Source organism: Equus quagga, chromosome 9 (assembly GCF_021613505.1).
Source record: "Equus quagga isolate Etosha38 chromosome 9, UCLA_HA_Equagga_1.0, whole genome shotgun sequence".
In the NCBI taxonomy this organism is placed as follows: Eukaryota; Metazoa; Chordata; class Mammalia; order Perissodactyla; family Equidae; genus Equus; species Equus quagga.
In genome coordinates, this window is record NC_060275.1 from 80106594 (window position 1) to 80128963 (window position 22370).

At 35.5% G+C, this 22370-nt stretch overlaps 1 protein-coding gene across 1 annotated transcript in view; it reads right to left on the reverse strand.

The window, feature by feature from the left end:
• The window catches only part of DDX4 (DEAD-box helicase 4), a 74088-nt gene that overhangs the window by 26292 nt on the left and 25426 nt on the right, over positions 1-22370 (reverse strand). Inside the window, exons 5-8 of the mRNA XM_046672138.1 lie at positions 21870-21917; positions 18373-18432; positions 1752-1853; positions 718-798 (exon numbers count right to left, since the gene is read on the reverse strand). Coding sequence (XP_046528094.1) covers positions 718-798; positions 1752-1853; positions 18373-18432; positions 21870-21917 — 291 coding nt within the window. The remainder of the gene's footprint in view (positions 1-717; positions 799-1751; positions 1854-18372; positions 18433-21869; positions 21918-22370) is intronic.

The window sequence follows — 22370 nt, forward strand, 5'->3', positions numbered from 1 at the left end:
GCTTCTGTCACTTCGTAATACTCATTTAAAGTTCCTCCACACTTTTTCATAGCTTGATAGCTTATTTCTTTTTAGTATTGAATAATACTTCATTGTCTGGATATACCACGGTATATCCACATTTGAGTATTTTTCACCAACAATTATGTTTTTTTTTCCCAAGTTCCCTAAGTCAGAATGCTTTCTTTGAAATCAATGCAAACTTCATTTTCCTTCCTCCAATTAAGAGTATAATTTATGGGGATGGCCCAGTGATGTAGGGGTTAAGTTCGCATGCTCTAGTTTGGTGGCCTGGGGTTCAAAGGTTCAGATCCTGGGCATGGACCTACGCACCATTCATCAAGCCACGCTGTGGTGGCATCCCATATACAAAATAGAGGAAGACTGGCACAGAAGTTAGCTCAGGGACCATCTTCCTCAAGCAAAAAGAGGAAGATTGGCAACGGATGTTAGCTCAGGGCCAATCTTTCCTCACACACACAAAATTATAATTTATATCTCAAATTAACTGGTAGCTAAAGGGGAAGAAATAATCCACAGTGTACAAATTTTATAAGAGAGGCAAAAATGTCCATTTATTCTTGCCTATAGATCTAAAAAACAAAGAAAATCATAAGCCAACCTAGTACACTTAAACATACATATTAGGTTAACTAATCCTAGAGACAAAAGCATGTATGAATGATTAATATTCAGTAATAAAGTTTTACTTCTCACCTGCACCACTTAATGCTGGTCTTCTAGAACCAAAGAGGCCACCAGTGCGCTGTGTCCCCTCATCTTGTTCATATTTGCTATCTAGATTTGTAGATAATAAAATGAGGCTGTTAGTTTTAAAAAGTTTTTAAATCATGCAATTAAGAGAAAAAAATCAAGTTATGGTGCCAGAAGTTAAAAGATGTGGGGTAAAATACTTTAACAGGAATCACAGTATTTTTCTAAGCATCACAAAAAGGCTTTCTCCACAAATTATTTCCTTCAATTACAAGTTACTCCCTCACAATTTTATTGTATTAAAATTATTTTGTAAAAGAAGTTAGGGCCAATGTTATGCCAAAATATGATATAAGCAAAAGTTAAATCACCTCTGAAAAGTAGCACCATTACTGCCCCATAAATTTCACATTGCATCATCTCACTGCTTATTGTCCAGAATAGCATGCCTTGCTCCCACTGTTGCCAAATCAAACCTTAGCAGTCCTGCACACCAACCCTCCAGATCCCTACACTTCTATAAAAGTGACAATTCACTAATCTTCTATACATCTATTAAATCATTATTACAACTTTATCTTTTAGCTCCCAAAGCCACTAATCTGTCCTCCTCTGTTAAAAGACACATGCAATCCAACAGTGACTTCTAAAGACAATACCTTAACTCCAAGGAATGATGGCTGGAAGAATTTAAGGTAGAAAGCCACATTGTGGGGTTGGGCAGTTGAGCCACAGAGAAGGCCAGCTATTTATAAGGTCAGCCATTATTATCAAGGCTCTAAAACACTTGATAGTATTTAACATAAAAGAACTGAGTCACACAAACTTCTAAAAGGATTCATACATTTCAACTTAACCAGTATGCAATTATATGTATGTCTAAAAAATATTATATACGATGCAGGTGATTATGTATCAGCCACTGTGCTAAACTATTCTCATACAATCCTTATAACAACCTTATGTGATAGGTATAATTTTTTTTTATCATTTCCTTCTTAACAGATGAAGCACACCATTTGGAATCCACTACTAACTTGGACTTCCTAGACCAAATCCTCCACGGCAACCTCGGAAACTACCTCTTCCACCTCTTCTGGATGCCCCTGGAGCTTCTGAATCATTTCCATCTTGATAGCCTACAATATCAAAACATACACACAAGAACAACACAAAACAACAACAAAGAAATCTTGTGGACATGGTGGCCAAATTAATTGAAGCCTTCCATAATTCAACGACTTTACATAAGTATTTTAGGGCATTAATGGATACTTACTAAAAAGAAATGTCATATTTGACCTATAAAAGTTCAACTTTATTGATATAAATAGATAAGGCTACAATTTAAAAAAACCTACCACTTGCTTTGGGGATCAGAAAATGACTAAAAGGAAAAAGTGAACTTGTAAAACACTGGAAGTGGCCACAACTGCACCATTAACAGGATTTCTACAGTCCACACAGGATTAAATAAATCTAGACTGATATTTGCTCCCTATAAAAAATAATAAACATCTTACTCAAAGCACAGACATATAGGCGCAGAGTTTCATTTCCTGTTACAAACAGTACATTTTTAATTCAATTGAATACCAAACAATGCAATCGAAACAGTTCAAAGAAAATTTGATCCCATCTGGGGCAGAATGGGATCAATTCAAAACCAAAACGCCAACTGGGCAGGAAATAAAGAAACTGAGATTATTCAGTTTATGAACTTGCAACTATTTATAAAGAAACTGATCAATAAAGGTAAAAGTTCTACATATGATATTTCTTGATATTGAATTATATGGTTTTTTTGCAGGGTGGGGGGCGTTGAGGAAGATTAGCCCTGAGCTAACATCCGCCACCAATACTACTCTTTTTGCTGAGGAAGATTGGTCCTGAGCTAACATCTGTGCTCACCTTCCTCTACTTTATATGTGGGATGCCTGCCACAGCATGGCTTGATGAGCAGTCTGTGCCTGGGATCCGGGCCAGTGAACCCCAGGGCACAGAAGTCAAACACGTGAACTTAACCCCTAGGCCACCAGGCTGGCCCTGAATTATATATAATGTATTTTTAAAGTCAGTTTATAAAACGGGGCAGAACTATCACACAGTAGATTTATAGTTATGCATCTATGACCTAAACCTTACAGAATACTCTTCGACCTAACAACAAATCTATTTATCAACACTTACACCCACTTTTTATTCTAAATTATTTATTTGTGCCTCTTTATCTTTTAAGAAACCTTGTCAGGGTTTATCTCTTTTCAGAAAAAAACAGTTTATCTTTTTGATCTTTTTTGTTTTTTTGGTATAAGTTACTTTCTTATATGTGTGTACATAAGTAAACATATATAATATATATGTAAGTTTAAAATATAATAAAATGAAAACCTATGAACCCACCATCCAGCTTAAGACTAAAATGTTCCCAGTACCTGTGCAACCTATTTGTGTCTCTGCCTATCATGTTTCCCTTCTTCCCCAAGACACTTGCCCCCCACCTAACCAATATCCTGAATTGTTTTTCATTTTCTTGTTCTTATTTTATTTTACCAACTATGTATATACCTTTATGCAATGTATTGTTTAGTTTTGTTTTTGAGTTTTATATAATGGAATCATACAGAAAATATTTGTCTTGCTTCTTTTATTCACCTTGGTTTTTGTTGATGGGCGAAAACGTGCCTTATCCACTTTACTGCTGAATAAAAATCCACTGTATTTATTTCTAGCATTTATGTCTATTATATTTTTTACTTCCTTCCACTGAGTTTTCTTTATCCCTTTTTTAATTACTTAAGTGGAACACTGAGTTAATTTTTTTCTAGTGGACGTATTTAAAACTATAAAATTTCCTCAAAAAGCTAGCTGCTTTAGCTATATCCCATAAGTTCTGATATGTTCTGTTCTTACTGTCATTCAGTTCTAAATATTTCACTATTTCCAAAACTGAGAAATTCAGTTTCCAAACCAAAAGGATTAAAGGTTTTGTTTATGATTTCTACTTTAACTTGAGGACATAATCTATGATATAAATTCTATGGTATATTTTGGGACTTCCTTTTGGCATAATAGATGGTCAAATTGTACATATTTTCCATATGCTAGAAAAGGATGTGTAATTTACAATGTGGGGGCATATTATTCCAAATAGAACTATTAAATCAAGATTAGTAACTGGTATTCAAATCATCTATAGTCTTAATCATTTCTAGTCTGCTCAATCTATCAGTTTCTGAGGGAAAAAGTGTTTAAACCTAGGATCAATGGTTTAACTATGATTTGCAAATGTTTCCTTATAATTATGTCTATTTTTGCTTTATATACTTTAAGAATATGTTGTTTGGGGCCAGACCGGTGGTGCAGTGGTTAAGTGCACACGTTCCGTTTCAGCGGCCCGGAGTTCACCCAGTGGGATCCTGGGGTGTGGATATGGCACCGCTTCGCACACCATGCTGTGGTAGGCGTCCCACATATAAAAAAAGTAGAGGAAGATGGGCACGGATGTTAGCTCAGAGCCAGTCTTCCTCAGCAAAAAGAGGAGGATTGACAGCAGTTAGCTCAGGGCTAATCTTCCTCAAAAAAAAAAAAACCAAAAAACATGTTATTAGATTCAACCCATGTTAAGAACTGTAATGTCTTACCAGTGAACATGGATGGTATCATTAGGTAATTATTTCTTTATCTGTAACATGTCTGCCTTAGAGCCTATTTTATCTATTTCTATACCAGGTTTTTTTTGGTTAATATTGGACCAACATTTTTTCTCTTTATTTTCAACCTGGCAACGAAATGTTTACATATATTATAGCTATTGATACATGGATTTTTATTTTCTATCATCTTATTTTCAATTTTCTCTTTACTGAGTTTTTCCAATGCTTCTTGTTCTCCTTTCTGTCCATTAGATTTCCAAAAATGCGATATTTTATTTTATGCTTTTACTGATGTTCTTAAATTCCACCATGAATATTTAACATTTAAATTATTTTCAACATATTCTCTTCCTACAAAGTATTTCCTCCACTAGTAAGTTAGACATTTTATCCTTTTTCTGATTCCTCTTCAATTTTACCATATTTAAGAAATCTTGAAGTTAGTTTTAACCTATTCTCCTTCCTACTGCGCTGGTGAAAAACTTTAGTCTTTTCATTTGCTAGTATTTTAGTTCTTTCTTATTTCTAAAACCCTGAAATTAATCATCGTTATTATTACTAGCTTATACAGTCAGTACTTACTTAGGTTAACCAATATGCTTACCAATTTTAAATTTTTCATTTATTTATTTTGGTGCATCACTGCTTCCCTCTCCTGTCTTCCTGCAATCAGTTTCCTTCTTACTAATATATATGATTTAGTAGTTCTTTCCTCAAACAGCCTGAGAGTATTAAACACCACCTTTATCTGAATGGCACTATTTCTCCCCAACATTTAAATTATGTGACTACAGCAGTTTGGATTCAGAGCTATTCTCGCTCAGCATTCTGAATTCTACTATATTCTTATCTCTACCTTTACTGAAAAAAAAGCTCTGCTGTTAATCTCTCGTTCTTTTACAGATGGATCTGTCTGTTTTTCTCTGGGAGTTTTAAAGATTTTTTATCTCTGTAATCTCATAATTTCAATACATCATAAGGGTGTAAATTTGTTTTTACTTTGTTTGCTCGGGACTCTTATACCTCTTGACATCTAGAAAAGTCTCATCTATTCTCTTTCAATAGTCTCCTTTCCACTGCTTCCCCTCCTCTCATTTTCTCCTCTCTCTCCTCAGAAGATATTTAGATATATGTTGGAATAACAGAGCTTCTTATTCTATCTTCCATATCCATTAGCTGCTTTCATATTTTCCATTTCCTCAGATCTTTGGATTCATCTATTCTCTTCAACTGTGTTTAATCTGTTTAATCCATCCATTATGTTTTTAATCACTCTTTTCTTTCCTGTAAGTTCAACATGGTTCCTTTTCAAATCTATCTCTTCCGCTGAGCCAATGACTATGTAATACCTCAGTATCGCTGGTATCTATTATTCCACACACAGCAGAAACTCAAACGTTTAAAAGAAACGCTCTTCTTTTCCTTTAATTGATGCCAATTCCAAGTTCTATAAAGAGCCTAATAACTAGAGGTGAAAAGAACATGGATGTTATGTAGAATTAAAAGTCTACACGACCTTCTTCTTCCAAGGTAGGGGCAGAAATTCCACATATCCTGCACTGTCTTGAAAATAATGATCTTTGTTAAAATAAATAGGTTAAAAAGTTAGGAAAACACTATAGAACTTAAAATGAATGAAATAGATCTACACTTTCAATAAATAATCTTTAAAAATGTTGACTAAAAAGGTCACAAAAAGAAAAGTATAATATTAAACTTTAAAAAAATATGAGCAGGAAGTACACACACCAATGTCAAAATAAGTTACCCCTCGGAAGGGGAAGACGTCAAATATAAAGGGAGGACAGGTCTTCCAACAATTTTGTAATTTTTTTTCTATATTTGAAGTAAATATGACAAACTGTTCCTATTAAATCCAGGTACTAATATACAGGTTTTTGTGTAAGAGAATATTCAGCGCTTTTCTGAGTTATTGAAATATTTCAAAGGTTACCACTTTAAATGCCACTTTTCATAAAATAACATTAATATATTTTTAAAGGTGACATGAGTCCTTCCATGACGTATATTCTGCATTTCATAAGGGAGAACCAACAATCTTTCATGGTTCTTAAAGACGTCTGATAACATCCTTCAAAAAGAATGAGTTTAGAAATCATTTAAACTTTGTGTAAAAGAAACAAACATCTTTTTTCATTTAAAAAAAGTACTTACCATAAATTTAGTGAGGTCACTGAAACTTCAATATACAAAAGTCAACTGAATTTCTATATACTAGCCAAGAAAGTGAAAGTTTTTAAATGATATGGATCACTGACATCAGCGAAAAAGGCAAAGTAAGGAACTCCAAATTCTACGACTCCACAAAAGAAAAAAATGGACAAAAACTATCAGAATTAACATTTTCTTAGCTCTGAAAATTAATCAAAGACTTGCAGCAACCCAGGGAACATTTATTTTAAAAAAAGGCCTAATTCTCAGTAAGAACAGTGAACTCTGCTGCATATTTTAACTTACCCCAGCCCCAACCCCTGGTAATTCCATTTCTAGACATATACCAAAAAGATGAGAAAACAATGACTCAAACAGGTAAGTGTATATGAATGTTCACAGTAGCATTATTCACAACAGCCAAAAGGAGTTAAATACCCAAGTGTACATCAACAGACTTATGGATAAACAAAATGTACATACAATGGAATATTATTCACCCATAAAAAGGAATATGGTTCTGATACATGCTACAATATGGATGAACATTAAAAATGTTATGCTAAGTAGATTAAGCCAGACGCAAAAGAGCAAATGTTGTATGATTACACTTGTATGAAATACCTAGTACAGACAAACTCATAGAGAACATAGAATAGAGGTTACCAGGGACTGAGAGGAAGAAGGTATGAGTAGTTATTGCTTAATGGATACAGGTTTCTGCTTGGGTGATGAAAAATGTTTTGAAAACAGACAGTGGTGACAACTGCAAAACAGTGTTAATGTACTTAATGCCACTGAATTATACACAAATATAGTTAAAACGGCAAATACTATAGTTATTTTACCACAATAAAAAAATACAACAGCAGAAAACTTCCCAAATTTCAAGAAGAATAGGAATCTACACATCCAACAAGCTAAACAAATTCCAGGTACGATAAATATAAACAGATCTACACCAACACACATCAACATAAAACATGAACAAATGGTGCTGGGACAACCAGATATCAACATGCAAAAGAATTAAGTTGGACCCCTACCTCACACCATATGCAAAAATGAACTCAAAATGGATCAAAGACTTAAATGTAAGAGTGAAAACTATAAAATTATTAGAAGGAAACATAGGTGAAAATCTGCATGACCTTGGAATAGGCAAACGGTTTCTAGATATGACACCAAAAGCACAAACAAAAAAAAAAAGGAAGAAATTGGACTGCATCAAAATTTAAAACTTTTGTGTTTCAAAGGAAACCACTAAGAAAGTTAAAAAATTAACCCAGAGAAAGGGAGAAAATATTTGCAAAGCACAAATCTGATGACACTTGTATCAAGAATATATAAAGAATTCTTAAAATAAAAAGACAAATAATCCAATTTTTTAAATGGGCAAAGGATCTGAACAGACATTTCTCCAAAGATATACAAATGGCCAATACACAAAGGAAAAGCTGCTCAATATCACAGTCATCAGGAAATGCAAATCTAAACCACAATGAGATTACTACTTTATATCCACTAGGATGGTTATACTCAAAAAGACAGACAATAACAAGCACTGGTGAGGATGTGGAGAAACTGGAACCCTCATACATTGCAGGTATGAATGTAAAATGATGCAGCTGCTGTGGAAAACAATTTGGCAGCTATTCAAAAAGTTGAACATAACAGTTGCTACATGACCCAGCAATTCCACTCCTAGGTACATATGCCAGAAAAATAAAAACATATGTTCACAAGATGCATCACAAATGTTTACATCTTACTCATTATAGCCCCAAAGTGGAAACAACCCAATGTCCATCAGCTGATGAATAAACACTGTTTATTGACACAATGGAATATAATTCGGCCATTAAAAGGAATGAGGTATTACCACATGGTACATGGATAAAGCTTGAAAACCTCACGTTAAGTGAAAGAAGTCAAACACAAGAAGACCACATAGCATGTACTTTCCTTTATAGGAAATGTCCAGAATCGGCAAATTTACAGCTACAGAAAGCAAACTGCTGGTTGCCAGAGGAAGGGGAGGGGGGAATTGAGGAGAGGGGGACTAACTGCTAATAGGCACAGAGTTTCTTTTCAGGGAAAGGGAAATGTTCTGGAATTAGACAGTGGTGACGGTCACACAACATGGTGAACATATTTAAAACCACTCAAACTCCACTTAAAAAATGGTGAAGTTGGAAGAGTGATGTCAGCATCACAGCAGAGGAAGCTCTTCCGTTACACTCTCCCCACTAAGATACAATGAAAATGATGTTCATAAACCAAGAGAGGACACACACACAACACAAAAGATGTCTGAGAGATCCATGAAGCCATACATCAGAAGGTGGACGTGCTATATCCCCTGGGAGGAAGTGGAAGGAGGTAAGGGGAGCTCCTCTCCCTCCTCAGCAGAGACCCAGGGCATGGGAACACGTGCGGCTCTGAGAAAAGAAGTGGGAGGGGCAACTCTCCACAAAAACTCCTTTGCTCTCCAAGTTCTCTCACAGCCTGTGGGAAAGTTTGACACAGAGGAGGCAAAGCTACTGCAAGAGTGTCTTCATCAAGCCAGTAGCCCAGAAGAACAGATAGCAAGGATAGATTGAGAAATTCACCAGGGGTCTAGCCCAGTGGCACAGCGGTTAAGTTCGCACATCCCGCTTCTCAGGGGCCAGGGTTTCGCCAGTTTGGATCCAGGGTGCAGACATGGCACTGCTTGGCAAAGGCCATGCTGTGGCAGGCATTCCGCATATAAAGTAGAGGAAGACAGGCATGGATATTAGCTCAGGGCCAGTCTTCCTCAGCAAAAAGAGGAGGATTAGCAGTAGGTAGCTCAGGGCTAATCTTCCTCAAAAAAGAAAGAAATTAACCAAGATTGCAAATGAAAAAGAAAGCACCCTTCCTTCCACCAGTGCTCCAGCTAAGTCTGTGAGCCAGAGGGCCAGTGCATATGTTAGAAAAGCAGCAGCTGTAAGCAAGTGAGCCGGGAATCACAGACTGGCCGCATCAGCACAGATGCCAAAGGACAGGCACAGAGGCCAGAGATTACAGTGGGCTCAGAAGACACAGCTCCTGACATCCCCACTCCCAGTGGCAGCAGGTGGAATCTGAGACCAGATACTATCACAATGTGAAGGTACAAATCCACAGCAACAAACAGTATGAAAAAATATATTAATACTCCAGACCAAAAGGAAAATGACAAGCATGTAGACATCAATCGTGAAGGCACAGAAATTTACAATCTAAATGATAGAGAATTCAAAATAGCTATCAATAAAAAACTCAATGAGTAACAAGAGAACTCACAGGGACAGTTCAATGAAATCAGGAATAAAATTAATGAGCAGAGGGAATTGTTCACAAGAGAGATTGAAACTATAAAGAAAAACCAATCAGAAATGTTGGAGATGAAAAACACAATGAGTGAGACAAAAAAAAAAAAAAAAATCTGGAGCCCTTAAATAACAGAGCTGATGTTATGGAGGACAGAATTAGCAATTTAGAGGATAAAAATACAAAAATGCTTCAGATGGAAGACGAGAGAGAACTAAAACTAAACAGAAATGAAGAAATGCTCTAAGAAATATATGACTCAATTAAGAAATGCAATGTAAGAATTACAGGTATTCCAGAGGGAGAACAGAGGGAAAAAAGAGCCGAGTTTCTTCAAAGAAATAATAGCTGAGAACTTCCCAAACCTGGAGAAACAGCTGGAATGACAAGTAAAAGAAGCTAAGAGAATTGCTAATTACACCAATGTAAAAAGACCTTCTCCAAGGCATATATTAGTAAAACCGGCAAAAGTCAATGAGAAAGAAAAAATATTAAGCTCAGTAAGACAGAAGAAAATAACCTACAAAGTAACTCATACCAGGCTTTCAGCAGATTTCTCAGCAGAAACCTCACAGCCTAGGAGAGAGCGGAATGATATACGCAAAATTCTGAAAGAGAAAAACTTAGCCAAGAATCCTCTATGCAGTGAAAATATCCTTCAGATATGACGGAGAAATAAAAACTTTCCCAGATAAACAAAATCTAAAGGAGTTCATCACCACAAGACCCCCCTCTACAAGAAATGATCAAGAAGGCCCTCACTCCTTAACAAAAAGAAAGAAAGGGTTTACAAAGCCTTGAGCAAGCAGATAAAAAGGCAGACAAAATCAGAAAACTGCAGGTCCCTATCAGAACAGGTTAGCAAATCATTTTAACATTACATATAAAAGGAAGAAAAACATCAAAGATAACTATAATCTTGTCATTTTAACCACAAACTCACAACACAAGATGAAATAAGTTGTGACAAGAATAACTTAGAAGGAGAAACAGAAAGGAGTGGCATCAGCTTAAACTAAGGAAACAAGAGGCTATCAGAAAATGGACTGTCTCATCTATGACATTTCTTATACAAATCTCATGGTAACCACTAAACAAAATATTCATAACAGAGACACAAATGATAAATAAAGAGAAAATCATCATAAAGAACTACCAAACTGAACTGGCAGTTGCAAATACATGGGACAAGAAACAACGGAAATACAAAACAACCGGAAAACGAGTGATAAAATGGCAGCATTAAGCCTTCATATATCAATAAGGACCCTCAAAGTAAATGGACTGAATTCTCCAATCAAAAGACACAGAGTGCTGAGATGGATTAAAAAACAAGAACCAACAATATGCTGCCTCCAGGAAACATCTCAGCTCTAAAGACAAACACAGGCTTAGAGTGAAAGGATGAAGACGATACTCCAAGCTAACGGCAAACAAAAGAAAGCGGGTGTTGCCATACTTAGACAAGGCAGACTTCAAGATAAAACAGACAATGAGAGACAATGAGAGGCAATATATAATGATAAAAGGGACACTCCACCAAGAAGACATAACACCTATAAATACATATGCACCCAACACATGAGCATGAAAGTACATAAAGCAACTATTAAAAAACCTAAAACAGCCTATTAAGAGCATAATAATAATAGGGGACCTTAACAGTCCACGTACATCAATGGATAGCTCATCCAGACAGAAAGTCAACAAAAAAATAGTGGAATTAGAGCCAGCCCAGGGGCACAGCAGTTAACTTTGCACATTCCACTTAAGCGGCCCGGGGTTCACCGGTTCATATCCCGGGTGCAGACATGGCACTGCTTGGCAAGCCATGCTGTGGCAGTTATCTCACGTATAAAGTAGAGGAAGATCGGCACAGATGTTAGCTCAGGGCCAGTCTTCCTCAGCAAAAAGAGGAGGAGTGGCAGCAGATGTTAGCTCAGGGCTAATCTTCCTCCAAAAAAAAAAGTGGAATTAAATGAAAAACTAGACCAGATGGACTTAAAAGATACACAGAGAACACTCCATCCAAGAACAGCAGAGTATACATTCTTCTCAAGTGCATATGGAACATTCTCAAGGATAGACCATATGCTGGGAAACTAGGCAAGCCTCAATAAATTTAAGAAGACTGAAATCAAATCAAGCATCTTTTCCAACCATAATGCTATGAAATTAGATATCACCTACAAGAAAAAACTTGGGGAAGCAACAAATATGTGGAGACTAAACAACATGCTACTGAACAACGAATAGATCCTTGAAGAAATTAAAAGAGAAATCAAAAAATATATAGAGAAAAATGAAAATACACCACATCAACTCATACAAGATGCAGCAAAAGCAGTCCTAAGAGGGAAATTCATAGCAGTACAGGCCCACCTTAAGAAACAAGAAAAATCTCAAATAAGCTATTGTAAACCACACCTAACAGAACTAGAAAAAGAAGAACAAAAAAGCCCAAAGTCAAGAAGAGGGAAATAATAAAAATTAGAGCAGAAATAAATGAAATCAAAACAATGAAACAGTAGAAAGGATCAATGAAACTAAGAGCTGTTTCTTCCACAAGACAGACAAAATTGACAAGCCCTTAGCCAGACTCACTAAGAAAAAAAGAGAGAAGGCACAAATAAATAAAATTAGAAATGAAAGAGGAGAAATTACAATGGATACCACAGAAATACAAAGGATTGTAAGAGAATACTATGAAAAACTGTAAAGCCAGCAAATTGGACAATCTAGAAGAAATGGATAAATTCTTACTCATACCATCTCCCAAAACTGAATGAAGAAGAAATAGAGACTCTGAATAGACCAATCACAAGAGAGTCAAACAGTAATCAAAAACTTTCCCCAAAACTAAGAACCAGATGGCTCCTGTAGAGAATTCTACCAAACATTCAAAGAAGATTTAACACCTATCCTTCTCAAACTATTCCAAAATGCTGAAGATGATGGAACACTTCCTAATACATTTTACAAGGCCAACATCACCCTGATCCCAAAGCCAGACAAAGACAACACAAAGAAGGAAAATTACAGGCCAATATCACTGAAGAACATAGATGCAAAAATCCTCAACAAAATATGGCAAACCAAATAGAGTAATACATTAAAAGGATCATACACCATGATCAAGGGGGATTTATACAAGGGATGCAGGGATGGTTCAACATCCACAAATCAATGCGATATACCACATTAATACAATGAGGAATAAAAACCACACCATCATCTCAATAGATGCAGAGAAAGCATTTGACAAGATCCAACAGCCATTTATGATTTTAAAAAACGCTCAAGAAAATGGCTATAGAAGAAAAGTATCTCAACATAATAAAGGCCATATATGACAAACCCAGAGCCAACATCACACCCAGTGGAGAAAAACTGAAAGCCATCCCTCTGAGAATAGGAACAAGACAAGGGTGCCCACTCTTTCCACTCTTATTCAACATAGTACTAGAGGTTTTGGCCAAAGAAATTAGGCAAAAAAAAGAAACAAAAGGAATCCAAATAGGCAATGAAGAAGTGAAACTCTCACTGTTTGCAGACGACATGATTTTATAAAAAAAACCCTAAAGAAGCCATCAGAAAACTATTAGAAATAACCAACAACTACAGCAAGTTGCAGGGTACAAATCAACTTACAAAAATCAGTTGCATTTCTGTACCTGAATAATAAACTAACAGAAAGAGAACTCAAGAATAAAATCCTATTTACAAGGGCACCAAAAAGAATAAAATATCTAGGAATAAATTTTTTCTTCTTTTGAGGAAGATTAGCCCTGAGCTAACTACTGCCAATCCTCCTCTCTTTGCTGAGGAAGACTGGCCCTGAGCTAACGTCCATGCCCATCTTCCTCCATTTTATACGTGGGACGCCTACCACAGCATGGCTTTTGCCAAGCGGTGCCATGTCTGCACTCAGGATCCGAATCGGCAAACCCCAGGCCACTGAGAAGCAGAACACGCAAACCTAACTGCTGCACCACTGGGCTGGCCCCTCTAGGAATAAATTTAACCAAGAAGGTGAAAGACCTATATGTTGAAAACTATAAGACATTATTGAAAGAAACAGATGAAGACATAAAGAAATGGAAAGATATTCTATGCACATAGATTGGAAGAATAAACATAGTTAAAATGTTCATACTATCTAAAGCAATCTACAGATTCAATGCAATCAGAATCCCAATTACATTCTTCCTGGAAATAGAACAAAGAATCCTAAAATTCATATCAGGCAACAAAAGATCCCAAATAGCTAAAGCAATCTGTGGAAAAAAGAACAAAGCTAGAGACCTCACAACCCCTGACTTCAAAATATACTACAAAGTTACAGGAATCACAACAGCATGGTACCAGTACAGAAAAAGACACACAGATCCATGGAACAGAATTAAAAGCCCAGAAATAAAACCACACATCTACAAACAGCTAATCTTTGACAAAGGAGCCAAGAAGATACAATGAAGAAGGGACAGTTCCCTCAATAAATGGTGGTGGGAAAACTAGACACCCACATGCAAAAGAATGAAAGCAGGTCATCTTTCACCATACACAGAACTTAACTCAAAACGGATGAAAGACTTGAAGGTAAGAGATGAAATCATAAAAGTTCTAGAAGAAAATACAGGCAGTAGACTCTCTGACATCAGTCTTAGAAGGATCTTTTCAAATACCACGTCTACTTGGGCAAGGGAAACAAAAGGAAAAATAAACAAGTGGGACTTCACCAGACTAAAGAGTTTCTGCAAGGCAAAAGAAACCAGAAAAAGACAATCCAACAACTGGGAGAAAATACTTGAAAATCTTCTATCTGACAAGGGGTTAATCTCCAAAATATATAAATAACTCACACAACTCAACAACAAAAAAGCAAACAACTTGATCAAAAAATGGGTAGAGGATATGAACAGACATTTTTCCAAAGAAGATATACAGATGGCCAACAGACACATGAAAAGATGTTCAACATCATTCATCATCAGGGAAATGCAAATCAAAACTACACTAAAATATCCCCTTATACTTATTATAATCACCAAGACAATAAATAATAAACGTTGGAGAGGATGTGGAGAAAAGGGAATCCTCATGCACTATCAGTGGGAATGCAAACGCATGCAGCCACCATGTAAAATAGTATGGAGATTTCTCAAAAAATTAAAAATAGAAATACCATACAACCCAGCTATCCCATTACTGGATATTTATCCAAGGAACATGAAATCAACAATTCGAAGAGACTTATGCACCCATGTTCACTGCAGCATTATTCACAATAGCCAAGACGTGGAAGCAACCCAAGTGCCATCGACTGATGACTGGATAAAGAAGAAGTGGTGTATATATATACTACTCAGCCATAAAAAAGACAAAATGGTTCCCTTCGCAACAATACAGATGGACGTTGAGGGTATTAAGTTAAGCAAAAAAAGCCAGAGAGAGAAAGACAAACACTGTATGATTTCACTCATCTGTGGAATATAAACTAATACAAGACAAAGAGAACAGATTAGTAGTTACCAGGAGGGAAGGGGGTCAGGAGGTGGGCATAAGGGGTAAAGGGGCACATTTATACAGTGACTGACAAGTAATAACGTGCAACTGAAATTTCACAATGGTATAAACTATTACAACTTCAATAAAATTTTTTTAAATGGTAAAGTTTATGTTATATGAAGTATGAGCTCAATAAAAAAATATGCATCACAAATAATCAACTACTCAAGTATAGAAATACATACAAAAACTCAATAGTGAAAACACAGTAGTAAAAATTAAAGACCTAAACAAATGGCCATATTTATGGTTTGGAAGACTCTATACTGTAGAGATGTTCATTCTCCCCAAATTAATCTACAGATTCAACACAATGCCAATAAAAATCCCATTCGTGTTTTCTGGAAATTAGTAAACTGATTCTAAACATCACATGGAAATGCAAAGGACTAAGAATAACCCAATCTTGAAGAACGACAAACTTGGAAGACTGACTTACCAAATATCAGGACCTATTCTAAAACTACACTAATTAGACTACATGACAATGGTGCAAAAATAGAGAAACTGACCAATGGAATGGAACTGAGTCCCGAAACAGTACAACATATATACTGCCACCTAATTTAGGATAAAGACAGCCTTGTAGTGTAGACTGGAAAGTCTTTTCAATAAGCAATATTGGATCAACTGGACAGCCTTATGGGGAAAAAAACTGTACCCTGATCCCTATATTACGCCACAAAAATAAATTCCAGATGAATTATAATCTGAAAGTGGAAGCTAAATAGATAAAGTTTTAAAAGGAAAATAGAAGAGAATATCTCCATGACTTTAGGAGTAAAGAGTTCTTAAACAGGACCAAAAACAAAAGCACTAACCATAAAAGACAAGGCTGGTAAACTGCACTTGATTAAAATGAGTAACATCTATTCACTAAAAGACTCCTAATATAAATGTTATACAGGAGTTACTTGTACTATTCTTGCAAATTATATGTAAGTTTTATTTACAAGTAAAAAGGTAAAAATGAAGATAGCCAACAGAAACGTGGGCAAAAGACCTGAATAGGCATTACATAAAAAATGAAGCCGAAATGGCCAACAAACATATGAAACACTGCATGTTTTATTAGTCCATCAAGGAAACGCAAATTAAAAACACGAGATACACCACCATGCACTCAGCAGAATGGTTAAGATGAAAGCAAACGAAAATGCTAAGTATTGGTGAGGATGTGGGAGTGTATCTTAGCATATTTACTTTGAAAACATTTGACAATAGCTATTAAAGCCAAAAACATACATAATCTATGAGCCAGCAATTCTACTTCTGAATATATACCAATGTTACCAAAAGAAACGTAGTAGAATGTTCACAGCAACAGTTTCAAAATAGCCCAAAACTGGAAGAAATACAAATACCCAACATTAGCAGAACAGTAGAGCAAAGGCAATGATAATCTACAACTGCAACCAACAATATGAATGAATCTCACATATACATTAAGTGAAAGCCAGACACAAAAGAGTATACGTATGATTCCACTTATATGAAGTACAAAAACAGACAAATTAATCCATGCTGCTAAAAGTCAGAAGAGAGCTTAACCTGGCTGGGGGAGGGTGTTGCTAGTGAGCGAAAATGAGCATGAAAGGGGCTTTTGAGGTGCTAGTAATTTTTATTTCTTGATCTGGATGCTTGGGAACACATCGAACACAAGTGTGTTCAGTTACTGAAAAATCACCAAGCTATACATTTATGATACATGCACCTGTCTGGTTCTATATCATGTCATACTCAATGTAAACTTAGATACACTTACATTTACACACACACTCATTATTCACCATGTGCAAATTTCCTTCTCTCAAAATGTATTCATCTACAGAGAATAATGACTGAAAAATGACTGTGTCCCTGCTAGTTACCCTATACTAGTCAATAAGCCAGGATCAAGCACACAGAGCTAGCTGCAACTGATTTTTGATTGTCTCACTTAAATATGAATTAAATTGACTTAAAGAAAATGTAATAGTAAGGAAGATATTCACTGCTCTGCAGAAAACAAAAAAAAATTTAAATAGCTACATTTTGGGAACATTAAGTGTCAAAAATTGCTTGTTAAAAAGGGGAAAAAAGCAATCCTAGGAGTCTGGTTTTTTCTTAGCTAAATTTCTTCCCCATCATTACACAGCCCCTTGAAATTATTATAAAAAGACTCAATTTATATGACAAATGGCCACCCCTCACTCACCACCAAATTCCTCCCCACTTCATGGCCCCAACAAGGCTACACTGAAAGCCACAGCAAGTGCCAACTTCACTATGGAGGGCCTGCCATTCAACAAGCTAACCATCCAATGAGCAAGGAAAAACGATGTCCTCAAGTTGCAGCAAAAACACTGATTTCTATGGAGTTCCAAAACAATAAACTATTTTATCATAAGTAGACTGGCATATCTGTAGAAATTTTGTGATAAATTCACTATTTTTTGTGGGTTTTGTTGTTGCTATTTTAACATGTCTGTCTATAGATAATCAGGAACTAAGCATGATAATTTTTATACCATCTCACCTCAACTTCATTAGAGGTACAACTAACAGAGTATGGTGGAGTACTGCTAGAAAAAGGTAATCTACAATTTCTTCCCTCCTCAACATCTCCAATGATCCTATTTAGAGACGAAGACATTCCAGTTCATCTATATTGTGACTGACCATGATTCACTCAGTCCCTCTTCTATACTTCACAGCACATTCTGGGGATCTTAGGGGAAAAAAAATCCAGTGACATTAGAAAGTAGAAGGAGGGACACCGACTGAATATTCAGTCAAGTATTAATAGCACAAAACATATGGCAAAGTATTTTTCTTCCAAGTTTCCCCCCCGCCAAGAATTTTTCTTTCTTTAAGCTCTTCCAAAATCAGTTTTGTCAGTTTAGTACCTCTGTCTTAAGTACAAATTGTTCCAAAACATGGTTCTTACCGCCTCTCCTGGAAAACCCTCTGTTCCGTGTTTGATTATCTTCACAGTCATTATTAGACTCTTGAATAAAAATTTAACATGTGAATAGCATCTAAATAATTAACTTTAAAGATGTAATATCTAAAAAATAGCACTGTCACAAGATAAATTAGTAAGAAAAAATAACTATTTTCATAAGTTAAAATATGAACAATTCTTGAAATAATTTTAACAAAAATTTAAAGACATTATTTAGTCAATTCCCTATACAAATCACCTAACATATCCAAATATTGAATGTTAAGCGTATGACTGAGAACCCACTACTCTCCAGGTGCTAGGCACAAGCCAAAAAATAAGAATTTCATAAATGTCAGTTTGACTTAAAAGGGTTTCAGAAATATCTAAACTTTTAAGTAGTCAAGTGGCTCTCAGATGTGGTCCACAGACCAAATTAATTCTATTCTATTCTTTTTATAATGTCATTATTTCTGTAATTTGTCTTTCTTAATAAATCTGAGACATTGCTTTTTTTTTAATATATGCAAACTTTTCTCCATTCACCCTAAAGAATCTGGGGACATCCTTGTTTTTCTGTTTTTAATGACACATACTAAGGTTTCTAAATAGTGGTATGAGGATCTACTCCAAAAGCTGCCTAAGAATTATCTGGCAAGTTTGTTAAAAATAAATTCCCAGAAACCACCACAGAGATGTTTATTTTCATAGTGTAGAGTGACAACAAGAAATGAGTAATTTTTCAAAATTAAAAAATTATGTTATTAATACAACTTTTAGCAATAACTTTAAGCTTTCTAGAAGACTCCAACAAAGCCATGATTGGGAAATACAGAGATGGTTTCAAGGGATCTTTGTATATGTCATTAACGTTTAATATATGAGAACTTTAAGCCAAAGTGATGACAGCAAGTGGCTAAACAGATTACAAGAAATCAGTTAAGTTTCTGTGCAAAAGTACTAATCTACGTAATATTGTTTTACTATAAACAATGACCCAGACATCTTGTTGCAGGCTCCTATTTGAAGTGACATCAACAACTGACAAATATTCCTAAAGAGCCATCTAACATCAAGACAATTTTCTCAGAAGCAGGATTTAATACTACAAGAGAGCTGAACAGGAAAGAATGAATTCTGGAAAGAAGGATGGTCCTAGAATAATGATAATAATAGCTAACATTTATTGCCTTATAGAAAAAACCTATGAACTAATGTTAGACCTCTTTCTCCTTGCCAGGTCCCAAATTATCTGTAGCCAATTATTCCCCTAAAACAAACCTACAGTTACTTTGACCAACTCAGGAATTAAAGTAAGCTAATGACATTAGAACTAGGGTGAAGGGTACAATTACAGTACAAGAAGAGGGAAGGAAATCCTCTGTACTATTTTTGCAACTTCTTTTAGGTCAAACTATTTCAAAATAAAAAAGTTATTAAAAAAGAGATAATCTTGGGCCAGCCTTGTGGTATAGTGGTTAAGTTCAGCATGCTCTGTTTCAGTAGCCCGGGTTTGCAGGTCTGGATACCAGGTGCAGATCTATACCATTCGTCAGCCATGCTATGGCAGTGACCCATATATAAAGTGGAGGAAGACTGGCACAGATGTTAGCTCAGGGCTAATCTTCCTCAGAAAAAAAAAAAAAAAAGAGAGAGAGAGAGAATCTCCGTAGGATTAGAAAATAAAGCCAAGCACAAACAAAAATGAGATAATATCTCAAGATTAGTTACAACCTATTAATTACATAAAGATAATAGTAATTACAATGCCTACAGAATTTAGTCTATGTCTGGCACTGTCCTAAATGAACTGTATATATTAACTTTTTAAATCCTCACAAAAACCTTGTGAGGTGGGTATTATCCTCATTTTATAAATAGAGAAAAAGAAATATAGAGAAGTTAAATACATTTTTCAAGATAACACAACTGACAGGAAGAGGAGGAGGATCTAGATCTAAAACCTAGGGTGTCCAACTCAAAATCTGAGCTCCTTAATCATTACACTATACCAGGCAGGGGAAAGTAGACAGCAAAGAAAATAACAACCACAAAACACTATACATTTGTGTGCAGAGAAAAAGTTTCTATCATGCTATCTAAACCTGCTCCTGGGCTTGCCAAAAACAATTGTGAGAATGAAAAAATTCAATCCTTATATATAATTTTTTATTTTAGGGGAACTAAGAATGAGAACAGAAGAAAGTAGACCAAAGGGAAGAAAGGAAACCATTTTGGAAAACACGTTCTCTCAAGTGCAGTAAGAAACTGGAATTTGTGCTCAAGAGCACTCTGGCCCCAAGTGGGGAGGAAGATCTTTGATAAGTGGAAATGTTTTTGAATATTAATTAAAAGTTGGAAAATAGAAAAGAATAAATATGGTGATGTGTTTCTTCTCTCAAACATTAGTTCTATGTTATGCATGTTTTCATTTGAATGGGAAAGGAGAAAAAGAAGACAGAAGCAGAGAGAATGAGACTGGCGGTAGTTTGAGGAAACAGCCTGATTTGATATATTAAAACCCTACCTTATTCCCAAAGGGTTTTAAGGTGATCAGGTCTGGGTTTGGTTCAGATTTTGAGAATCAAAGATAATACAAAGATCAATTTTCAAATACTTAATGAAGATAGATGCCACTTATTGTTTACCATGAATGTGTCTGGTACTAAACTCCATGCTTTTACATGCATTCTCCCTTAGTCTGCCTAACAACTCCTATAAAATGGGTGACCTCCATTCTACAGAATAGGAAACTGTGGCTCCAAGAAATTAAGTAATTTGCTCTAAGTTATTCAACTAGCAGGTGGCAGAGCAAGGACATGAAACAAAGTTTGGAACTCCAAAACATATGATGCTACAAAGATTCCATAGATCAGTGGTTACCAAACAAAAGAGGCATCAGAATCACCAGGGATGCTTTTCAAATACAGGTTCCAAGGCCTCACCCAAATCCACTCTCTCAGGTTCTCCTGGCAAAGCACTGTTAATTATTGTAATCTATCTTCTGATAACATTACTCTATTTTTATCATTCTCTGTATTCCTCCAAACCAGAGTGTCAGTAACTTTCACAGAAACGTCTTTGATCTCAGCAGTGATTCACATTCTCATGAATCTTTTTCCACTGTCAAGACTTATTTGAGTCTGAAGAGGGACCTATATGTCCCAAGCTGTATTTATATATGAAAGTGGAGCTTTGATTCTTTACTTGCTCTTTCAACTGTCCCCTTTTCCTTAAGGTAGCAAAGCATTCAAAAGCTGCACCTCATAGATTCAGGGAGGTGGCAACAGGCCAAATTAGGATGCCTGAATTCTTGGGTAAGGATCTGGCTATAGCTGCTTTATAAAATCGCTTTATAAAACTTTATAGAACTAAAATAAAACTTTATTTATTAAATAAATCAGAATTGGAACAGACTAAGATATTTAACCTTAGTTTCTCTTTAGCATGTACTCTGGACAATAAATTTTAAACGTCACTACAAAAAACACTAAACTTACCTCTCCAGAAACCAGAGGTATCACCTTCTTCAAACTTGTTTGAAAAATCTATAAAAAATATATAATTAAACTTGCAAATTTCTTAAAACAAGTTACCTGTACCTCTTTGGAGGGAAAAAACCCACACAAACAAAAAAACACTTTACAGGACTACTCGTCAATGACGCCCCTTTAAAATAGGATAAACCACATATAATTATATACATAAATAGTGAACGAGAACTCATTCAGGTTGTATTACAATTTCTGCCTGTGTCAATTTAGTAAAGTTAAAATGATAGCCAAATGTTATATCACTTCAAATGTCATATATTCCTCTATAGGTACATGAGCAAAACAGGGGCATATGTCAGTATAACCATTATAAAATTTCTATTCAAAATATTAACATTTTTTTAATTTTATAAATTAACTCAATCTCTTCATCTGCCAGAGGACAACTAAACTATAATCCAATATTTAATAATTTTTCCCTTCTCAGTAACAAGGAAATTTTGCCAA